At 49.9% G+C, this 16,166-nt stretch overlaps 1 protein-coding gene across 2 annotated transcripts in view; it reads left to right on the top strand.

Annotated features, from left to right (window-relative positions):
- Window positions 1–831: 831 nt before the first annotated feature.
- LOC125751357 (integrin alpha-11-like) overlaps window positions 832–16,166 on the top strand; it is a 40,857-nt gene continuing 25,522 nt past the window's right edge. For both annotated transcript variants that reach the window (XM_049030048.1, XM_049030049.1), the window contains exons 1-2: window positions 832–958; window positions 9,338–9,449. In XM_049030048.1, the coding sequence (XP_048886005.1) occupies window positions 886–958; window positions 9,338–9,449 (185 nt within the window). In that variant the 5' untranslated portion in view covers window positions 832–885. The remainder of the gene's footprint in view (window positions 959–9,337; window positions 9,450–16,166) is intronic.

Below are 16,166 nucleotides of genomic sequence, written 5' to 3'. Positions count from 1 at the left end.
GGCAGGAGCATGGTGACCCTAAATGACATTCAGGCTAACGTAATCTGCCCTTAACCACCGCCCCCCCACAGGCTGTGACTTCCAAATAAGTGGTTCCTGCAGTCTACTGCAGTTTCCACCTCAGCATCTTGACTCGAATTTTAAATGGGCATTTCCAATGAGTAACGCAGCATTCATGGTGGTCACAGTATTCGCGGTGGTCAGTCTCAGAGACCCTTTAGTTTGCTACAAGCCTTTAAAACGCCCTTGTCTTCGTTTTCTTGTAGTGCTGTGGTCTCAGTATGCAGAGCAAGAAGAAGGCAATTTAATTATTCTAGTGTGATTTTCGGTGGTGGGTGTCGTTTGTACATCTGAGGAAAATTGAATGACTCCATGTCCTATAGAATGGTCTGGTTTGCTGAAAGCCGGCACATTCCAGTCTGAAATAAGGAAAAGAACATGAAAAACAAGCTCTTGAGAGGAGAAAAACTGTACACATTGTGCAAAATTAAAGGCACTTAGGGAAACGTATGCTGTTAAGGAGTTAGAGTGATATCCCACGAGTGTAACCCCTCAAGTTCAGTAGTTCGTTATAAGGCTGGCTGTGCAGTGACGTGTGCGTGTGTGTGTGTGTGTGTGTGCGTGCGTGCATGCGTGGGGGTATGTACATGTGTGTGTATGTGTCTGTCCGCTTGTGAGTATGCTTTCTGAGGAAGCCGGGGGAGGCTTGTCTGGGGGTGTGTGTGTGTGTGTGTGTATGGGGGGGCGTGTGTGTGTGTGCGCAGCTCCTCTCGCCTCAGTCCCCTCCCACTGCCCTGCCATATAGTTAGACTTTAGAGTCGTGGTGAACACAAAACTAGCAGGATCTTTAAAGCAGTCTAAGCCGCGGGGACCTGCAGCCTCACCATGCGCCCTCTCCCACACGGAGCCCTGCAGGGCTGCTGCGTCCTGCTGCTGTGGACCTTCACCCTGCTCTCAGGTGAGGCAGTGCACGTCCGCCGGGACTGTAGGTGTCTCTCTGTGTGTTTGACTGTCAGAGCCAGAACAGAACATGTGCACAGACAAGGCAGGTCGCTTTTCTTTTTTTTTTACTTTGGATTGGAAAGTGTCTTTGGAAGAAATCAAAGGGCTAGAATGTTTGAAACTTCGAAACAAAACTTTGCTGTGGAAAGTCTTTCAGCATCGCTAATATAAGCTTGGTAGGCAGATGTCCTGATGTAGGTCTGCAGGACTGAACAGAACAAGGTGGAGCAAATGTTTGTACAACAAGGTGTGATTAGTCATTACAAACAGGGAGTCTCTGTCTGCAGTGTTTTCTTTAGGGCTGTTTGGCTGCGGAGCTGTTATCCCTCAGGAGAGGGGATCCCTTCAGGATTTGGGTCTGTCAGATTCCTTCATGTGCCGCATTGCCCTAAGTTTTCCGGTCTGGTGATGCACACAGTCGGTCTCCCTCGCTGATATGAGTCTCCGTCTCGGTGTTGTCTGAGGACAGTGAATTTAATCAGAAGACTGTGTGACGTGATACTGTATGTTTGCGTGGATATGGACTGACAGTCTGTTCCACTTGGTATCCTCGCATATAGAGCAGGCTGCATGCTTTCTTTAAACAATTCCAGAGATAAAGTACTGTATATATGCACCTGGGGGTGGAGAGAGGTATCATTTGTTTTTGGCAGTTAAGTACAGCAGCATCCTCCCTAGACCCGGGGAGCACATGCCAGCTCTTCTCTGTCACTGAGGAGCTTGTGAGCAGAATCTGCAGACGAGCTCATACCTGCAGCTCGTACCTGCAGCTCGTACCTGCAGCCCGATGCATGTAGAAGGCTGGACTCTGATGCTTAAGGGGTTTTATGTTTGCAGAGGGAGGGCTGACCTTCAGCATACAGGTATGTGGGTTTCTGCTCAGTCAGGGACCGGCTTGGTCAGTCAGGCTGGAAGGAGCATAATGGACGATGTGTGTAAGATGATGCCCCCCCCCAAGATTGGCCAGGTCAGTGGGAGTGAATAAGTGCCCCCTCATTCCCCCCACCCACGTGATGGGGGCTTTCTGAAAGCAGACGTGAAGGCCCCACCGACCAGCAGTCACCGGACCAAACGGCCACTCTGTCATACCTACTCCACCGAGGGGGGTTAAAGTTTATTTTATCAATTAATTTTAATTACATCTTGGATTCTTCACATGGAAATAATGCTACCTTTTCCAGCTGATAATGACGCTGAAGAGTGTCTAAAATGCGTCATGTTATGTTACAACATCTGTATAAAAATCTGCTTCTTTGAGGTTCACCTTGTCAGGTGTCTCTGAAGGACTGGATACACGATGCAGCATATCATGGTTAGGTTATGGAGAGCAGCACTGCGGGTTAGAACCTGTCACCATGAGGCTGTGGGTTCACAACTCAGCAGAATCCTCTCGCTGTACGTAAGTCCTCCGGAATATCCAGCTGTTTAAATGCATAAAGCCGCAGGAAATGCTTTGGTGTCTACGGAGCCATTTGGATGCAGTAATGACATGTCTGTGGAGCGCGAAGCTAAAGCCTGGCCAATCACGCGCAGCTGCTGTCTGCTGCGCACATGGGCGGGATGCCATGCGCCTTCGCTACGCCGCCGCTTCTGGCTCGGTTGCGTGCTGCACGTGCTGTCTGCCGCGACGTGCATCTCTCACCGGAGTTTCGCAGTGATTTCTTTAGGTTCTTTAGGTTCGGCAGTGTTTCACTTTTCCTTCATGAATAGCTCTGTAAAGTTAGTTTAGTCAGTCCACCCGCTCAAAGGCGTTTCTCTCTAGGTGTTTATCGGTGGTCCAGATTGAATCTCTCTGCAGTTCCTGCCCCTGGATGATGGCAGTGTTGATTTTTGCAGCCTTCAGGCTTATCAGCATTTAAGCCGCTGCTGGCAAGGAGGTGTGAGGATACATGTGATTCGTACGCCACTCCTCGCTGACTGTTCGCGATATCGCTGAATAACCGGTGGCCCAGACTGCTGCTCCGGTCCTCTCACCTCTGCCGATCTGGGACCAAAGCCCCCCCCCAGCTAAGCGGAACAGCAGCACGTTGCTTTGGCGAGGCTTCTACAGCCTGACGCGTGGCCAAGAGCAGCACGGGCGCAGTTCTGCATCTGGGTCCAGGAATCCGTACACAGGACACCCAGTGAGACTCGCCCAGCTTCAGGGGCTGCTGATATTACGCAGTGTATGGAATCTTACAGCCACACTGGGATTTCCTGTGGGTGCCCGATTTCCCCCCCCCCCCCCCCCCCCCCCAGTCTCCCTTTGCTTCTCCCCTCGTTCTGATCTTTTTCTTTTACAGGCAAAGCTGCTTTATAATCGAATCTGTGTAACAGCCCTGCTTTGTCAGACGCGCTGGGAATCGAGAAAGAAATGAGCCGTGCATCTCAAGTGTTTGTGTGCTCTCCAGCCTGCGCTCGTGTAAACGATAAAAATCGCACGTGGAAATATTTCAAACTTAGACTAAACCAAAGCTCTGTGGCCACATTCCGCTCTGCCTTGCTTTTTTCTGTCCCTCTTTGGTCCGATTGGTGAGATTCTTTATTTTTAAAGCGCGTTTGTATCAGCAATAAGCTATTTCTGCCCCCCTTTTAATGTATCACTTATTTTTCACAGCGGCGGATCGAGCCGCATGTGAGACTGATTAGCCACAGACTGACAGATACCGTGGGATAAAACGGCAGTGCAGCAGCGAAGCACGAGACCGTAGTCTCACGTCCCCCGACACGCATGCACACGCATGATTTACCGTCAGAATCATGTCCGTGGGTTCTGAGATGATTCATGTGCGTTTGAGATGGAGGGGTGAATGCTGAATGATGGGGGGGTAAAGGGGGACACGTTAAACCGACACGGGCGACGACTCGGAAAAACCTCGACGTTTGCTGACAGCGTGAGAGGCGGTGCTGTGGCAGCTTGCCTCGTGCTGCCATTCTCGACCCGAAACTTGAGGTCAGCTTGAGCGATGGCTTGGGGGGAGGGCAGACATCCTCACCCGGGCCGCTCTCGTACCTCTCCTCCTGGGTTTCTGCACCCGGGCCGCTCTCGTACCTCTCCTCCTGGGTTTCTGCACCCGGGCCGCTCTCGTACCTCTCCTCCTGGGTTTCTGCACCCGGGCCGCTCTCGTACCTCTCCTCCTGGGTTTCTGCACCCGGGCCGCTCTCGTACCTCTCCTCCTGGGTTCCCTCACCCGGGCCGCTCTCGTACCTCTCCTCCTGGGTTCCCTCACCCGGGCCGCTCTCGTACCTCTCCTCCTGGGTTCCCTCACCCGGGCCGCTCTCGTACCTCTCCTCCTGGGTTCCCTCACCCGGGCCGCTCTCGTACCTCTCCTCCTGGGTTCCCTCACCCGGGCCGCTCTCGTACCTCTCCTCCTGGGTCCCCGCACCCGGGCCGCTCTCGTACCTCTCCTCCTGGGTTTCTGCACCCGGGCCGCTCTCGTACCTCTCCTCCTGGGTTCCTGCACCCAGGCCGCTCTCGTACCTCTCCCCCTGGGTCCCTGCACCCGGGCCGCTCTCGTACCTCTCCTCCTGGGTTCCCTCACCCGGGCCGCTCTCGTACCTCTCCTCCTGGGTTCCTGCACCCGGGCCGCTCTCGTACCTCTCCTCCTGGGTTCCCTCACCCGGGCCGCTCTCGTACCTCTCCTCCTGGGTTCCTGCACCCAGGCCGCTCTCGTACCTCTCCCCCTGGGTCCCTGCACCCGGGCCGCTCTCGTACCTCTCCTCCTGGGTCCCCTCACCCAGGTCGCTCTCGTACCTCTCCTCCTGGGTTCCTGCACCCGGGCCGCTCTCGTACCTCTCCTCCTGGGTCCCCTCACCCGGGCTGCTCTCGTACCTCTCCTCCTGGGTTCCCGTGCAGGGCCTCATCCTGCCACATAGGTCTGTTGGCTTGGGAATCGTGCAGAACAGTACTGGAGACAGTGATGCAGTGGGTGGCAGCATTTTATATCTGCAATTATGGTGGCAGTATTACCCACCATTTGAAAAAGGAAAAGAGGAAAGTTTGGTGTGGTTGTACATTGAAATGTTTTGTATCGCGGCTTGGTTTTATTTTTACACATTTTACATTTTAAAAATATATTTCAGTTAATGGAACATAAACTCCGCTTGGCTTACAAATTAAGTTCTAAAGGTTTACAGGCTTAAAGGGAAGTGCATATTCATTCAGCTCTGTGAAATCTTTGTGGGTAAATAGCACAGTGTGTCGAACTTCGGTGTTGCTCCATTACACCAGACTCACTGGGTCCCTGACCTCACAGGGAGGTGTTTGTCAGGACACGCCTCCCCTCTCCACTCTCCCGTGTTTAGTCGCCATGGTGGACACAGACTTCCAGGACCTTCACAGTAGACTTGCAGTCATTTAAATAAAGGAGAACCTTTAAAGCCTGAGGTTTCATTCTGCCGAATCATATGCAAAAAGCGTGTATCGTTTGGAAGCCAGAAGCGCGGGGCTTGCATGTGCGTGTGCCTCTAATACGAACATGTGCGTGTGCCTCTAATACGAACATGTGCGTGTGCCTCTAATACGAACATGTGCGTGTGCCTCTAATACGAACATGTGCGTGTGCCTCTAATACGAACGTCTCCCAGTCTAGACAATACCCAGAACACATCGGAACCCATACATCAAACAGATATGGGCACAGACCGAATCGCAGACTGCCCTAAGATGCAGGAAGGGGCACGGGGGGGGCGGCAAAACAACATACTGGAAAGGTTAAGCAGACTCGGAAGGTTATGGAGACACAACTGTTAATCTCCACAACATGGTCCTTCTGGGTCAAAGTCAGGGCAGCCAGACCTCCAAATAGCATCCATCTGTCCATCCACCTTCCAGTTCTGCATCCAGTACATGGTCACGGAGGCAGCAGCCATGAATTTTCCAGTATTAAAGAACAAACACCTGGCGAGTGATGGTTGCATCCATAAATCCTGTCTGTTTCAGTACTTCGCTTAACTTCCCCTCCAGTCCATATTAAAATGATGTTGCTACCTTGTTTTTTACTCATTTTGATAAAAACCCTGTTCCAATTAAATATGTTTTATTTTGCAATTACTGATCCATGTATAACATATAAGCTGCACCCGGTTTTCAGTGGTTCCTGAATTGCTTTCACCTGTCCCAGCTATTTGTGTTCACATGAGACTGTAATCAGAAACACTTATCTAAATATCTGGCTTTTAAAATGGTGCATGTAGAATTACTAAATATGAAAGTCGTCTGTTAAAACCCAACGTGACACATACTGTCAGATAAAATCAGTTAATGCTGTTTGTACTTTGGGGATGTTCCTCAGAGTCCATTTCTGTACCTTCACTTCCTACAGCTAAGGGTACAACTGGCGGACCCTTAAGGGCACTGCCCCAGTGACACGCACAGGTATAAACTGGTACTCTTTTTCTGACAGTTCAGAGACTGACAGGATGTATAAGTCCCTCTTATTTAAGCTCTTATCTTCATTAATGTTGTTGTCAGTGAACTGCTTAGAGACCTTAGCTACATTGTCCAGCAGTCACGGCCTCCGTGTTCTGTAATCATCTTGCTACCTGTCACACCTGAATGTGCAGCTTTACGTTATGCGTGTTAAGGGCTGTAGGGAGACCATGTGCATCTGGTGAAATGGGAGTCAGTGCTTTCCAAGAAGAGATCCCTGTCTCTCTGGTGGCGAGGGGGGGTGTCTCAGATGTCATACACATCAAATGATGGGCCTTGCGGGGCCTGGTCTTTTCTGAAAGCCTCATCCCACTACAGCGGTATTCTTGGCCGCCCCCCACTCTACATGACCGTACTGGAATCACTGGTGTGGAATTTGTATATTCTTGTCATTCCATGTCAAGCAAAGCGTCCATCCCCCCACCTTTCTGGCATGTGCATTTTTGTTAAGCCTTATGTTTATTTTCGCCGACCCCCAGGATCCCGCAGCCAGTCTGCAGAGCTCCCCCCGTCGGCCAGGCTTCACCTCTCTGGCTCGCCGGCGCACTTCCCGGGTGCGGAGTAACGGCAGGGTGCCGTGTCTGCGCAGGGTGCCGTGTCTGCGCAGGGTGCCGTGTCTGCACTGGGTGCCGTGTCTGCGCTGGGTGCCGTGTCTGCGCTGGGTGCCGTGTCTGCGCAGGGTGCCGTGTCTGCGCTGGGTGCCGTGTCTGCGCAGGGTGCCGTGTCTCCTCAGCGGAATTTATCACGCCAGCTCACTCGAAGGCCCCTGAATGTGAAACATATACTTTTACAGTAATAATACACCGCTACTGACAGACTTAGAGGGATCTGTAGCTGATTAAATTTGATTACTTTCAAAGCTGTCTTTCTCGCTCTCTCTCGCTTTCTCACTCTCTCTCTTTCTCTCACTCTTGCTTGCTCATTCTCTCCTACTGTCCAGTGTGAAAAGGGCAGAAATGCACTTTTCATTGGTTCTGTTTTTTCAAATGATACATTTTCTTCCTTCATGTTAATTGATCGGACACTCGTGGCAACCTCCACCTCTGTGTTGCCATCACCTCTGGCTTATCGTTAGCTGTGGTTTTATTCGGTAGTGTTAGGACGTGACGATTCGCAGTGACGGCCCAGTAACAGAAGGGGAAGCTGACTGAGAATCAGGACGGACCAGAAGATGGAAGGAGAGAAGGAGTTCTCCCCGTCTTTGTGGCCCAAGCTAACCGGCATTTTTCTATTTTCACACCTGGTAAAAGCATGTAAACTGTCACGCATCCTCTGCTGTGTACAACTGGAGAACAGCAGCGAAACAGACTGGCGTGTGCATGTTCTCAAGGGGAGTCTGTGATCCATTTCCATCTTGTTTTTTTTCGTCTTTCTTTTGATGTAATTGACGTCTGGAAAAGCTCTGGCAATTGTCACGTTTTTAACTAAGCGATTTATGCTGCTTTGCTGTGCTCATGTTTCCTCGTCAGAAATCGCCCGTCTAAACGAGAGGAGCCTTTTCCCCCCTCCCCTCTGTAAGTCACCACTGCACTGTTTGTAGGGAAATTTAGCCTTTCAGTGAAGTGCAGCTGACACTGGCCATTTGTTCAGCTGCGGGTCCCTTCTTCCATACCGGCTCTTTCCCCAACCAGCAGTGCACCCACCAGCGTCACACCTTTCCTGCTTAATCCCCGCTTTCTGCCCGCGTTCATAAGCAAACCTAGGAGCCCAAGTGTCCCGCCGTCGTTTTCCAGGGAGGGTGTCCATCTGCTTGAATGCATGTCCATAAACAGCAGAAAAACGTGAGCCTGATTTAGTGGAGGGGTGTCACCCGCGCAAAGGCAGCTTTATTGATTGGTATTTTGTCAGACCTGCCACATCTTACACTGCTCCCCTTTTCTTGTGGACTTCAGAAAGCTTCACAGCTCTTAGCTTCCGTTTTGCCTCGGTCTCATGTTTTATTATCTATCCTGTGTGACCTGCTACGCTTCTGCCCTTTGCATGCCCCCCATCCCATTCCTACCACCTCAATTTTCTGGCTTATCAGCACCCCCCCTCCGCCCAGGTCCCTGCTTTCGGATCTGATAGGCATCACAGATTTGTGTTGTTTAGTTTTCTTTGGCCGGCATGTAAATGTCCCATTTATCCGAAGCGATTTCCAGTTAAGTGTCTTTCTGCACTGGGGTCTTTCAGTTTTTCTGCCGTAGTTCGCTTCTGCTTCCGCGTCCTGCACCCTTTCTTGGCTGCCCACTACACCCAGCCTAACCTCTTGCCACACATCCTGACATTTAATGTCCTAGAATATCTCCGGAAGAATAACATTTTCTCACAGTGTGTACAGCCAAAATTATACCAGGCGTCACTGAAATCCCCTGATATGTTTGATGCGGAACACGAGCAGAGCAAAGCTCTGTCCCGTTATAATGACCCTGTTTCTCGTGCCTTTCCGGTCTGCCTAAGCTGCGTGGCGGGTGTCCGTTCATAGCGCTCATTCATCGTTTATATTCCTAAGGAGCAAAGGCGGGACCCGCTGTTAGTCCTTTGCCTGTGTTTATGTACCATGCATGATATATCTGGCCTCAGGACGAATTGTAAAACAAGCCTTAAAACGTGGCCTTTTGGAGTGAATGTGCTCACTCTGGGAATATGGTATCCACTGTCACGTCATGTGTTGGGGTCAAGCGGAGCCCCTAGCAGGAAATACCGAACATTTTCTAACGGTGCTTCAGGAGACCACGGCCAAAATGGTTATTGCTGCAGACTCAGGAAAGCAGATCTGCCGCTGATATTTAGTTGATTCCACGAGCTGGATAGCATGTGGAAGGTGTCAGTCTGAAGAACGGTGCCAGAGTTTTTATAACGTCTAACGGCTAGAACTTGGGAAGCTTTGGAGCTTCAGCAGTTTCTGCTGTCAGCTTGACTCTTTGTCTTCTTCTGCTTTTCCAGGACTTCATGATTGTTTCAACATAGACACCCGCAGCCCCCGCATCATCAAGGGCTCCAAGGCGGCACAGTTTGGCTACACAGTGCAGCAGCACCAGGCCGGCGGGCAGAAGTGGTGAGTCGCCCCCTCTGCCCCTGCCGTCCAAAGGGGGGCTTTGGGCTCCCGTGCCAACGCCGCACGCTCACTTCCATGAAGTCACGTCAGTTTTATTGAGCTCCTGATTTCCTTCCACTTCATCTCCAAGGGTTTGTGGTCTTCAGTTTTGCAGAAGTAGCCGGTTTTCCTTAGCATTGTGTTAACCCTGCGCTCCCATGCTTCCCTTTTCCTTCAGTCACCCACTGCCTCTATATGTAAATGCTGCCCTGCAGAATAGGCACCTTTATCTTCATCCCCTGCATTGGTCATCTGGCCCATTATGGCTTCAGGCTTGTCTGCTGCTCACTTTGATGCAGGGCTGTGGGCCAGGCCTGTAGTTGCCCCTGGGCTGTGGGCCAGGCCTGTAGTTGCCCCAGGGCTGTGAGCCAGGCCTGTAGTTGCCTCAGGGCTGTGAGCCAGGCCTGTAGTTGCCCCAGGGCTGTGGGCCAGGCCTGTAGTTGCCGCTGGACTGTGGGCCAGGCTTGTAGTTGCCGCTGGGTTGTGGGCCAGGCCTGTAGTTGCCCCAGGGCTGTGGGCCAGGCCTGTAGTTGCCCCTGGGCTGTGGGCCAGGCCTGTAGTTGCCCCAGGGCTGTGGGCCAGGCCTGTAGTTGCCCCAGGGCTGTGGGCCAGGCCTGTAGTTGCCGCTGGGTTGTGGGCCAGGCCTGTAGTCGCCCCAGGGCTGTGGGCCAGGCCTGTAGTTGCCCCAGGGCTGTGGGCCAGGCCTGTAGTTGCCCCAGGGTTGTGGGCCAGCCCTGTAGTTGCCGCTGGGTTGTGGGCCAGGCCCGTAGTTGCCGCTGGGTTGTGGGCCAGGCCCGTAGTTGCCCCTGGACTGTGGGCCAGGCCCGTAGTTGCCACTGGACTGTGGGCCAGGCCTGTAGTTGCCCCTGGGCTGTGGGCCAGGCCTGTAGTTGCCCCAGGGCTGTGGACCAGGCTTGTAGTTGCCGCTGGACTGTGGGCCAGGCCTGTAGTTGCTGCTCTCTGGCTCCTATGGCTTCCTCTTTCCCTTTCTCTCCCTCAGCCTGAAATATCTCTCTAACCTAAATGCATACACCACGCTCTCCACTTACCCTGACAGATATTAATTAGAAGCATAACACATTGTTGTATGAAAGCAGGCTTTAATGCATTTCTGCACAAATCGTCTCATCGTGTGATAGTATAAAGTTACATTTTCATGGGTGCAAAACTTGAACAACTATGAGCCAAGAACCACTGTAATAATATAGTTATATCTGATAGTGCTTCTTAATCTAATACATCTTCTTTCCTGAGCAACTGTTGCCAATCCTCACATTACATCATTGCTACATGCTCCAGAATGATTCATTGTTCGCTGCGTAGGCTTGTGCAGTTCCAATCTGGGGCTGAACTAATGTTCTGCTGATCATGCTCATCACCTATGAGGAGGAGAAACTTCTTGAGCACTGGTAACGGCATCCTGGTACCAGAGGTGGGCAGTGTGACTAATTTATGCTTTAGGCTGATATTTATGACTTTTTTATAAGACTCATTATTAACTCCACAGACCGTATTATCCTCAAGGACATTGTTGGATGGATGTTTTCTAAGAAATGTTATATGTAACAAACAGCACATTTAGATACATGAAACAACAAGCACCTCAATGAGTTAGGGGCGTACATCTTAATTAAAATGTTTATGTGTTTCTTCAGTCAGTCCTTTGGATGCCTGAGCAATGCTGTCTCCCTCCTCACGCTCTGTCAACAAGAAGCGTCTAAGCAGAATTTCCGTGGAAGTGTTTTTCTGTGATCTGGAAGCAATTCTCTAGTTGAAGGAAAGTATGAGTGTAACCTCTGTGTGTGTGTGTGTGTGTGTGTGTGAGAGAGAGAGGGCAGGTCTATATGATGGCTGGCGCGGCCCTCAGGAATGATGAGAATCCTGGCCTCATACAGTGGCACAGTTCCCACAATCCCAGCCACAATGTGTTTATGGAGTGTGTGTGAAGCTCTCCAATACGTGCTTCTGAAATATGCTGCCATTGGAAACATAATTACGAGACAATGGCAATGAAACATGTCAGGCTGTTAAGGGTCGGCTCTCATTTCAAACAGTCATGGCTGGTATTCTGCAAAAAAAAGGAAAAAGGGGAGATCATTTTTGAAAAAGACTGTATATACTGTGTCTACCAAGCTAATCCCTCTCCTACTGTCCTCATGCGCTCAAGGCCTCTCTGTCTTACTATTTAGCAGAACAGGTCCTGAGCCTCGGATACCACGTGACAGCCGAATGTGAGAGGGCCTCGAGGCAGCAGGATGCGAGGGGGCCGTCAGGCGGCAGAATGCGAGGGGACCCCGAGGTGGTGGGATGTGAGAGGGCCTTGAGGCAGCGGGATGTGAGGGAACCCCGAGGTGGTGGGATGTGAGGGGACCCCGAGGTGGTGGGATGTGAGAAGGCCTTGAGGCAGCGGGATGTGAGGAGACCCCGAGGTGGTGGGATGTGAGAAGGCCTTGAGGCAGCGGGATGTGAGGAGACCCCGAGGTGGTGGGATGTGAGAAGGCCTTGAGGCAGCGGGATGTGAGGGGACCCCGAGGTGGTGGGATGTGAGGGGACCCCGAGGTGGTGGGATGTGAGAAGGCCTTGAGGCAGCGGGATGTGAGGAGACCCCGAGGTGGTGGGATGTGAGAAGGCCTTGAGGCAGCGGGATGTGAGGAGACCCCGAGGTGGTGGGATGTGAGAAGGCCTTGAGGCAGCGGGATGTGAGGGGACCCCGAGGTGGTGGGATGTGAGAGGGCCTCGAGGCAGCAGGATATGACCATGAAAGACGTGGGAGGTCCAGCAAAGGAGTGTGTGACCAATAAATGGTGGCAAAGACACACATTTACTGACAGTCAATTTCCCATTTTGCCTGTTTTACTTTTAACTTTAAACCCATATATGAAAAACTATGGCTAGGTATTGAATTATTAAAACAGCACTTTGATAAAAGATGTTTCAGGCCAGACTGCTATTACGCAAATTCCAAAGTGATTTTTTCCCCTGCTATTAATACTTGAATGTTTAGATGCTTATCTAAGCAAACTGTGATTTTATGGACACCTGTTTCCCTCCTTTTATCTAACATCTGAATCTCCAAACATTTCATGGATCTGGGGGGGGGATTTAGGTACCATGGATCTGGGGGAGGGTTTAGGTTCCATGGAACTGGGCTGTTCTGCCGGGAAGAGCAGCAAACACATGGATGGGAAACTATGGCAATTTTTATGGGTGTGACTGGGAAGCAGCCTCTGCTGCTTGATATCAGCCGGCGTATGTGACTCAGCGAGAAGGTTCTAGCTGTTTGATGTCGGAGACAAACAAGCGGAAAGTATTCCTGTGTGGTTTCGAAGCCTCCTAACAAGCTGCTTGTAGCTGCTGTTTTATGGGCCTGGAGATTGCTGCTATTGTCTTTGGAGAATGTGTTTTTCGGCTCGGTCCCGACCGGCCTGCTCCACGTATCTCATCACAGCCAGAAGTAACACAGACCTGCAGCTCTGAAGGAATGCGACTGCAGTTCCCTCTGCCTCCCACGGTTCTCGCTTTGTCCCCATGCTTTCTCATCCCTACCTGATATGAAGACGTTTATGTCGTTTTTTATTTTGTGATGCTGATTTCATATTGGATGTAATAAACAGCGACCTCCTTAAATTCTAAACCATCTTTAATTGCCAAGTAATTTCAATAATCAGTTTTAACTTTTTTGGATTATAAAATGTCATTGCTTTGCATGGTTCCCAGTGTCAGTGGTCACTTAACACTACTTAACACTGAGGATTTCATTGTCATGACTTCATGAATGTCCCAGTTTTGCTTTTCTGCTGGGCTGTTGGACAGGTTCTTTAGATTCTGTCTGGGGCAAACACCAGTTTGTACCTTTGCTTGCCTCTGGGGCTGTACCGTGCATTTCAGTACCTTTATAAGGTACAGTACATCTAAATCTCCTTATAAGGTACAGATATGAGGTACAAACAGCATTAATGTAACCCCATTCTCTACATAGTACATTTCTGTACCTTAATAGGTATAATTACCAACAGTTAGTGTACAACTGGCAGACCCATGTGGGTGCAGCACCAGTGACAAGCAAAGGTACAAATTGGTATCCATCATTCTGAGAGCATACAGTGGAAAATGTTCCTAGATATGTGTCCCGGTGTCCAGGTCAGTCTGCTGACTCGTGGATGTGTCTGCAGGGTTTGTCGGAGCTCGTGGCTATAAGCTGGTGTTGATATTCTTGCCATTGGGGTCATGCAGTACTCCCCCCCTCCCCCTCCCCCTGCCCCTCCCCCACTCCCCCTGCCCTGAGGCTGGCACTCTGACGCCAATGTGCGGAAGCTGCCCACACCTTTCCATGATCCCAATTTCAGAGATTATCAGCTGTATAGAAGGATTCCCTGTGGGAATCGTCCCCTTTTCCGAATGAGGATAAGGACTCGGCTTTAATGAGCTTCAGCGCTGATTATTTTAGCAGTTTGTTATTTTATGTGGCCTGAGATGGGCTTCAGCTTCCAGCTGAATATGCAGAGTGACTCCCATTCTTACAGTGGGACCCTCAAATCACCCTCCGGGTGCGTAATGTTTGGCCAGAAACATAAATATTAGCTGTAATTAAAATGTAAGCCCTATGGGGACAATTAATCTGGGAAAAAGGCCTTGTGTTTGACACAGAGAGCATGTATGTTTTACTCGCATTTATCAAGCACATTGCCACGTGCTTTATTACTGTTAAAGTTTCAGTGCTTGACAATGTACAAAAATGTAGGGACTGGTGCATTGTAATATTCGCCATATGATGTGTGTACACTCAATGGATGCAACATGTTTTTTTATGAGTTAATCATAATTATTTAGCAGAATAAATGGAATTATCACTAGAAATTCAGCCAGAAAAAGCTTTAAAAAATCACTTTATGCTGCCAACCTAACCTCAGAATTGCATCATAATATGATTTAAAGAAAGTCAAGCAAAAATATATGTTATGATTTTATAATGTGGAGCTTCCAAATTCAGTAGTAACCAGCACAAGCGTGATGTGAAATCCTTGTTTGAGGTCTTTAAAAATGTAATTGGTGGCAGTTACATATGGTCGACTTTTTAACTGCTTTTATTTGTGGCTGTATGGTTTTTTTGGTACGGTGGCTATGAAGCAGCGTTTCATGAAGAATATTACTGACGTGACGTCGTGTCTCTGTTGTCAACGTGAACATTACTGACGTGACGTCGTGTCTCTCTATTGTCAACGTGAACATTACTGACGTGACGTCGTGTCTCTCTGTTGTCAACGTGAACATTACTGACGTGACGTCGTGTCTCTGTTGTCAACGTGAACATTACTGACGTGGCGTCGTGTCTCTCTGTTGTCAACGTGAACATTACTGACGTGGCGTCGTGTCTCTCTGTTGTCAACGTGAACATTACTGACGTGACGTCGTGTCTCTGTTGTCAACGTGAACATTACTGACGTGACGTCGTGTCTCTCTGTTGTCAACGTGAACATTACTGACTTGACGTCGTGTCTCTCTACTGTCAACGTGAACATTACTGACGTGACGTCGTGTCTCTCTATTGTCAACGTGAACATTACTGACGTGACGTTGTGTCTCTCTGTTGTCAACGTGAACATTACTGACGTGACGTCGTGTCTCTCTGTTGTCAACGTGAACATTACTGACGTGACGTCGTGTCTCTCTGTTGTCAACGTGAACATTACTGACGTGACGTCGTGTCTCTCTGTTGTCAACGTGAACATTACTGACGTGACGTCGTGTCTCTCTGTTGTCAACGTGAACATTACTGACGTGACGTCGTGTCTCTCTATTGTCAACGTGAACATTACTGACGTGACGTCGTGTCTCTGTTGTCAACGTGAACATTACTGACGTGACGTCGTGTCTCTCTGTTGTCAACGTGAACATTACTGACGTGACGTCGTGTCTCTCTATTGTCAAAGTGAACATTACTGACGTGACGTCGTGTCTCTCTATTGTCAACGTGAACATTACTGACGTGACGTCGTGTCTCTCTGTTGTCAACGTGAACATTACTGACGTGACGTCGTGTCTCTCTGTTGTCAACGTGAACATTACTGACGTGACGTCGTGTCTCTCTATTGTCAACGTGAACATTACTGACGTGACGTCGTGTCTCTCTGTTGTCAACGTGAACATTACTGACGTGACGTCGTGTCTCTGTTGTCAACGTGAACATTACTGACGTGACGTCGTGTCTCTGTTGTCAACGTGAACATTACTGACGTGACGTCGTGTCTCTGTTGTCAACGTGAACATTACTGACGTGACGTCGTGTCTCTGTTGTCAACGTGAACATTACTGACGTGACGACTTGTCTCTCTATTGTCAACGTGAACATTACTGACGTGACGTCGTGTCTCTCTGTTGTCAACGTGAACATTACTGACGTGACGTCGTGTCTCTCTGTTGTCAACGTGAACATTACTGACGTGACGTCTTGTCTCTCTGTTGTCAACGTGAACATTACTGACGTGACGTCTTGTCTCTCTATTGTCAACGTGAACATTACTGACGTGACGTCGTGTCTCTGTTGTCAACGTGAACATTACTGACGTGACGTCGTGTCTCTCTATTGTTAACGTGAACATTACTGACGTGACGTCGTGTCTCTCTGTTGTCAACGTGAACATTACTGACGTGACGTCTTGTCTCTCTATTGTCAACGTG

This window comes from Brienomyrus brachyistius, chromosome 11, assembly GCF_023856365.1.
Source record: "Brienomyrus brachyistius isolate T26 chromosome 11, BBRACH_0.4, whole genome shotgun sequence".
NCBI classification, from domain to species: domain Eukaryota; kingdom Metazoa; phylum Chordata; class Actinopteri; order Osteoglossiformes; family Mormyridae; genus Brienomyrus; species Brienomyrus brachyistius.
Note: the sequence above shows the minus strand (reverse complement) of the source record. Positions and strands in the feature narration are given on the sequence as shown.